The sequence below is a fragment of the Rattus rattus genome, chromosome 6 (assembly GCF_011064425.1).
Source record: "Rattus rattus isolate New Zealand chromosome 6, Rrattus_CSIRO_v1, whole genome shotgun sequence".
NCBI classification, from domain to species: Eukaryota; Metazoa; Chordata; class Mammalia; order Rodentia; family Muridae; genus Rattus; species Rattus rattus.
In genome coordinates this window covers 48,092,405-48,099,933 of record NC_046159.1, presented here as the reverse complement: position 1 = coordinate 48,099,933, position 7,529 = coordinate 48,092,405, and the positions used below count along the sequence as shown (strand labels likewise).

At 45.4% G+C, this 7,529-nt stretch overlaps 1 protein-coding gene across 10 annotated transcripts in view; it reads right to left on the bottom strand.

Moving 5' to 3' along the window:
* The window catches only part of Foxp1 (forkhead box P1), a 388,377-nt gene that overhangs the window by 47,234 nt on the left and 333,614 nt on the right, over positions 1-7,529 (bottom strand). For all 10 annotated transcript variants that reach the window (XM_032906023.1, XM_032906025.1, XM_032906026.1 and 7 more), the window contains one exon: positions 5,700-5,804. In XM_032906023.1, the coding sequence (XP_032761914.1) occupies positions 5,700-5,804 (105 nt within the window). The remainder of the gene's footprint in view (positions 1-5,699; positions 5,805-7,529) is intronic.

The following is a 7,529-nucleotide window of genomic DNA, read 5'->3' as shown; positions in this document are numbered from 1 at the left end:
AAATTCATACCTATGATTTGGAAAGACTGCACTGGTGAAGCTGGTCCTAGATTTGCACACGCCCAAATTAAGGGCAGCTACCCCCCTATCTGCTGGTTACCTGTGCTCCAGAGCTGACTGGGGGTAATTTCCCTGCAGAACGTTCAGGCGGGCAAGCCCCAGAGCCACAAGTGGGTTTGAAACAATGTATGATATCCGGCCTCCCTAGACATGTATTAGCATATACCTGGTTCCTTTAGCACTGCTTTGTTTTTCCAAAACCACAAACACAGTTGCTGGAATTTCGTGTGGAAGTGCTTAAGGGGCTGGAAGTTAACACCTTTGTGAGGCGTGCAGCCTCTCTGTGGCTGTGAAACAAAGGCCTCTTTGTCGGGGGTTTCTTGAAATGTTTTCTTAACATGTTCCAAGTAGTTTTAGGCAGGGAACTAAAGTAAACAAGATGTTACCATGATAAAAACACTTGTGAAAACAGTACAGAACACACTTGGTTTCTTTCACATGGAACTCCCAAGTTTTGAAAAGTAAAATTCACCGAATAAAAAACGTTTAAAGCAATTTACCAAAGAACCCTCTTGTTCTGCCTGTAGCCCCAACCTTCTGGAAAGGGTCAGAGTTCCATCTCTGGCTGTTCTCTGTCATGCTATTCTCATGTCTTCCATTAGGGACCCACAGAAAACCTCTTTAGGCTTTCATAAACTACGCACAACTGACTAACATGTAAAGGCATGCTTGTTTTACTTGCCTTTGTCTGAATGGAACCTTTCTGCATGAAAAATAACCAAAAAGGAAAAAAAACAAAAAACAAAAAACCAAAAACCTTTTCAAATGGAATACTATGCAAGGATACAAAGTAATCAAATCACACAAAGGACTAATTAGGAGGAGGCTGGGGTGTCACTCAGGGTCAAGCAGGGTGCTGGCCCAGCATACACTGGGCCCTGGGTTTCACCTCCAAAGCAAGGTGGGGAGTGGAGGATGGGTGACTAATGGAGAAAAAGGTACTGTGTCCAAGCACTTCAGAAGCCGCAGCCTGGTCAGACCATACACTCAAGCTGGAAAATGGGGAGGATGGGCCTAACCGAGAACTTTCCAGTCCACTCTTTACCTCTCCAAAGCCTAGTGGAAGCTGTGTGCTTTGTGTCTTTGTCTTAAAGGGGAATAATCCTAACTTCATATCCTTACAGTAAAGACTAATACTGACTGATCTGGAAACAGAGACTGAGGGATGGAAAGATGGTTAAGTGTAACAGCTTTCCCTCTGAGAAGGCCTTGAACTTGCTTTTGTTCTCAGCTGTTGGAGGATGTGGAGCAATGGACACTAAGATTTGGAGCAAGCACAAGCACCTGCTGGCATCAGTAAACCCCCAAAATATCAGTCACATGACAACTCTGCTTGGGGAGATTTGAGAAAGAGAGAAGACAGTGCCCAGAACTAAAAGTTCAATTTGTGTGGGGAGAAACAGGCTATGGGCAGGGTCTCTGCAGGCTGGGGGGAAAGATAACCACGTACATTTCGAACAGTGTACCCCTCTGAAATAAAGGTCCTGTGGTGACCCTTGCCTTATGAACAAACCCTGTGGAGAAGGCGTCACGTAAAGGCTCTGGTCTTCATTTTCCATCAACTCTAATACTTCTTCATCAAGAAGAGAAAAAATACACTTCTGCCTTTGTCCCTGAGCCTCCTCTCTCCATCAACAGCGACTGTCTAACTGGAGTTGTATCCTGATTTACTTTTTCTGACCCCCTGTGGCAATCACACCTACTACCTGGAATCAAACGCCACTGCAAAACAAGAACTAGGCCAACATGAGGAACATGACCTTTCAGACACCAAACCTGTGTGATGCCAGGTTGGAGAACCCCAGAGCCAGGGGCGTAAAACCTGTGGGTGTTGGAGCAGATCACAGTCTCTGCTATGCATGCACATACCCCAGGCTACCTAGCCAACAGAATCCAGGAGGCACAAAGCAGTCTTCAGTTGGAAATACGAGGTGGCGCCAACAATGTGACCCTGGATCAGAGGCCATTTGCTGGCTGGTATGAGGGGCACAGGCATGCTTCTTCCTCACTTGGACCCTGCTTGTTTTAGAGTGATGGGGGACAGGACTCGGTACATTAAGTCTAATGTACTGACGCTCCACAATGTCATTCCACCCTCAGGACTAGACTGTAAGCAACTTTTTATCTTATCTCAGAAAACAATCGTCGATGCCTTCTCTAAATACAAGGTTGGGAACTTCTGGATATTTGAAACTATTGCCCCTTAAATATATGCCGATGTTTGTAAAGGCACTTCCCAAGGTGTGCCTTCGGAGTCTAACAATTCCAAGAGCTCATCATTAATACACCCATTAATACACCGGACTGCACATGCTAACAGCCACTAAGATGCTACACAAACGACCTCCCGTAAGAGTAGCCCCATTCCTGACCTGCCTTTAAAACAAGTAGAAAGCAATTCACTAATTTAAAAACTTTCTCCCAGATGGCACAGTGTGACTGCCAAGACTGAGACCGGAGCTCACAGTAGCTGGGTGACCTCGGGTAAATCACTCAAACTCTCTGATCCCTACTGCCTTAACTGAGCATTCAAAACGCTATGACATTTTCCCAGGTAGTTGTGAGGATTAAATTATATGTATCAATACATATTATTACATATCGGAAACGTCCCCATTGCATATTTAAGACTGTTTAATTATACACCATGGAAAAGTGACTACTGTCAATCTGCTCACAACACAGATACGAATGGAGGGGCTTATGGACAAGTAGAGCCGAGATTCTTCCAGAAACTTCCACCTGGTAACCTGAGGAGAAATGCTTGAACTCTTATTCTCTCACAACAGTGTTAGAACTCCAGGAGACCACGAGGCATTCATTGGAACTGCAAGAGTTTACCTAGGGCAGACAGTTTTCTCTTTGGGGCTGAGCGGAGATGTGCTACTCTAAGCCTCCAAGGTGACTTACATGTTTTCCACTTCATTAGGCAAGATCCTGAACCTAAAGAGAAGACCGAATCTCTAAGCGTTAAAATCTTGCTGCAAAAGGAGGGAAAACTGAGATCCCAAATCAGGCTTCTGCCATGAGAATGCTCACTTTCGTTTACTTAGTTCAAGCCTCTCATCCCCACTCCCAGATACATCATGTGTATGAGTCCCTTTGCGCTGGGGCAGAAATGGAACGGAGTTTGGCTCAAAACTAGAACAGAGGGTTTAATCTGGACCAATGGTGGTCTCTACACAAGGCTAGAGGGCTTAATCTGGACCAATGGTGGTCTCTACACAAGGCTAGAGGGTTTAATCTGGACCAATGGTGGTCTCTACACAAGGCTAAGAAGGAAGAAAGGAGAAAAACCTGCACCGAGTGAGGGGTAATCCCACAACATACAAACCTGTTTTCTCCAATTCCACTTAGAAAAGTTCTAAGGATGAAGGCAACAGAGAAAATCAGAGCTACGGGGACCCCAAAGGGCAGCATTCCCAAGCCACCTGGATCCTGGCACGCCTTGCGGGAGCTATGCTGCGGGAGCTATGCTACGGGAGTTCCGGTTGATACCAGCTCATGTTCACCCGCTGCCTCTACTCTTCTTTTCTTATATCAACTCAAGTCAGGTTTGTACAACTTGCAAACAAAGTCTTCTGAAAAATACTGGCACATAAGCAAACAGTAGGAAATAAGCAAGCTATATTGCAAGTTGATAGCGGGCACTCCAGTTCCGCTGAGCAAACAGGAACCGGGAGCATGTCATGCCATGTGCAAAACCACAATAAAGGCTGGAGAGAGGGTTTTCAACCCAGAGTCAGGCTCCTAACATCCTGAGCGGTGAACGGGCTTCTTGTTTGTAGGAGGTAAATCTAGGCTTCAATTCAAAAGATCTCTGCAGGTTTTTTTTTCCTCTCCAACTTTAGAAGTGGTTTGAATTATTCGCTCTTTCTATATCCTGAGGCCTAGCCGTAGCTTAACTGCCAGCTCGTAGCACAGGAACCTACGACACGAAGGTGATCAGGATTAGAAATACTTTGACCATTAACAAAAGTTTTTTAAATGGGTGGAAATGGGGCACTGGCAATGCCTTTTCTGTCCCTAGAGTTGATGATACATGTCACACGAGTGATGACAGCAGTTTTATACTTCAAGATTTTATAAACATAAGTCACGTTGACTGATGCTTGCCAGCCATTCTACAGGAGAGTGGAATCGGTAATGTATTTACTCAGCACTGGTATAGCCAGGGAAATCGGAGTTTCCGGGTGCATCCTGCGAAGCTCTTTTCCTCTCATTGGATAAATACGATTAGGCAGACGAAAGGATGGTAACAAAACAGATTCCATGAGCGAGCTGCAGAGAGGATAAAGCTAGCGCCCGCTTATCTCAATGTTAATGACGCAGTCAGGGAGGATTGTTGCTGCTCTGATGTTGACACTTACTAGCTTTTTGGGACACGGCCTACCACAGAATAAGGATACGATATGAAAAGCTATATAATGAGTTCAAAGCCTCCTGTAGCATTGCCATTATAATAAAATATTCACATAAAATTACCTGCAGGCAATACTGCAAGCATCTCTAGGGGTGGCTGCACTACTGTGCTCGTGTCTAGACCATAAAGATGGCCATAAAGGATGCTCTCACCCTACAGAAACTGTCACGTGCCCCGATGTACAGAAGCTGTATGTAACGCATGCTAAAGAGAAGATGATACTTTTGTGGTAGCCCAAATGAGAATGGCCCCCCGAGGCTCATAGATTTCAATGCTTAGTCCTGAGTTACTGGAATTACTTGAGAAATATTGGGAGGTGTAGCCTTGTTGGAGGAGGTGTGTCACTGGGGGTGGGCTCTGAGGTTTCCAAAGCGCACACCAGGCCCAGAGCCTCTCTCCCCGCCTGCTGCCTGCAGATCAGGATAGAAGGGTCTCAGCTACGGCTCCAGGTTCACGCCCGTTTGCTTTCTGCCATGATGAGCATAGACTAACCCTCTACAAGTATGAGCCAGTCCCAATTAAAGGCTTTCCTGAGAGAGTTGCCTTAGTCACGGTGTCTCTTCACAGCAATGGAGCACTTACACGACTGTATTCAGACACTGGCCAAGGATTCAGCATGTGGTTTATGAGTGATGCCAAGAACACAGGGTAGTTGGTCAGACTGTTAACCAAGTTGACAGCACAGGAGAGGGACGGGAGCACAGGAGAGTTGTGAGGCAGAGAGATCCAGTTCAAATGGAGAAGGTGAGCAGCCTGTTTCGGCAGAGCCTATCAGCTCCACAGCTTGGGACGAGACAGCCCGAGTTTATATCCTACATCTGCCCACTTCTCCCTGCGAGGAGAGTGATCTCAACAGAAGCCACCCACTACAGAGGTTAAGAAACCAAGATGGCGGCACTGTCTCAGGATCCCGTGTCAAAGAAGGGGTCCGGACACCAAACTATCAAGGACCATTCTCTGAAACCAATTTTCTAAAGTTAGGCTGGGGTACGTGCAAAACCAGGGAGAGTTGAAGAATTAAAGGTGCACCGTGGGCTTCTCTCTGCATCAGGGTTTGTCTGGAAAGCTGACATTGGTGCCTTCCCTTTTAAGTCTCCTTCCCATGGCAGGGCAACCCTCCAGGGACAGTCTCCAACAGGAAGACAACCTGATGGGTGGAGGGGGACAGCATGAGGGACAACTGCAAGACAGAGAAGACAAGGCAGGTGATCCTTACTTTAGAAAGGCCGGGAAGTCGTCACAAACTGCTTCACAGCCTGGCCACTTGCAGACACCATGTCCGTAGAGAGGGTGGCTGTGGGGGTGCTCCTCGTGGGACAAGCTGCAAGAGAACACACAAGGCGAGAGGATGAGTAAAACAGCCTGGAGGGTGCACGTGGCCCAGGAGAGCGCCCAACACACCTCACATTGTCATTCCCCAAGGAGTCTAATTAATCCTGATGGTTTTCTTTCCTTTTCTTTTTTTTTTAAGCAAGAGTTAAACTATGAGCCTGGAGATTACGCTCTAAACACATTTAAGTATAATTACCTGATGTTAGGAACATACCTCCATGTGTGAAAAATGTTTGACAGGGTTTTGTTTGAAGCAAAGCTCTCTACTCAGACAGCAAAGGTTGCTGCAAAATGGCCACACTGAGTGTACACAATACGACTGGAAAATCTGTATGAGTCGTGGCTCTCATATTTTCCACACAGGACATTTCATGCTTCTTCCTCCTCTCCTCTCTATGAAAACAGCTTTCACAAAATTGAATGTGTCTTGTCCTCTTTTTTTTTTTTTAAAACTAATGTTGTCTAGGAAAAACTATTAAAATAAAAAAAATGTGCAATACTGAAAAAATATTTTTCAGGGCGCATATGTCCATACCAGTGATTAGCTTAGAATTAACCTGTGGTGGTGGGAAGTTTGTATTTCTCGAGTTACTGACAGCAAAGTAAACTACATGTGGGCAGAAAGGGGTTAATGCTCCAGTGGGGTTCCAATCGATAAGTAATGATCTGGCCACTAGGATCAAGTCAGGGGATGCTTTGATCTGAGCCATGTGGTGCACAGGGAGGAGGCTAGCCAGTCTCAAATATTTTCTCTATCCACATTTCCCTCAGACAAATTATTTTTACAGTCACTTCCATAACTTCAGATTCCATCAAATAGAAATGTAGACTGAGCAGGAGTTCTGGTTTCTACTCAGACAACTCTCCCTCCACAGAAGGGAGGGGATATCCTGCAACTTACTCTGCTGCCTCTCCCTGGTTTGAACAGATATACATGTATGTACATGCATGCACGCGCGCGCATACACACACACACACACACACACACACACACACACACACACACACTCACACACACGCGCACAGCTATCTTGGACTTTATCCTACTAGTGAGAGGCCTTTTCATGTACCACATCCTTAGACTGTAGGTACAAACTGATGCTCCCGGCCCCTCCCTTACGATAGAACCAATCCACAGCTAGCAGATTCCAAACCTTCAAATCGCAGAGATTCTGAGTGAGCATGACAGAGAGTAACACCTCCCAAAGGCAATGAGGGTCCCCTTTGTTTTTAAAATCACTTTGCTGGAAGTCTAACAATGTGAAAATACTGGTAAGTAAACATGGGAACCAAAAGAAAAATGAAAAACTGAAAACAGTAATTTGCAATGGTAGCAGAGATGGCCACCTTGCAAGAAAAGGACATAAACCAGAGAATAAGGGTACCAATATGGAAATTTGTGAAGCCAGTGGCAGAGGGGCATTCTCTAAGCACAGAAGGTAAAATTCCACCGGATCCAACAAAGGTGTGGGTTTGTGCATGAGCAGTTACAAATCACTAGTAATCTTAGAACTGAAAGACTGCTTCACCGGCATCAAAACCCTCACGCAATCTGAGAGTAAAGGCGCGAGTTATTAGAGATGCTTTTTCTGAACGCTTTCAGAAGCATCCCGAGCCCACTAATTATTTTCTCTAGCTAGGATGAGAAGCTAATTGAAGTATTTTCCTATACTGAAGAATATATATGCATGTGTGTCTAAATGTATATAGAGAA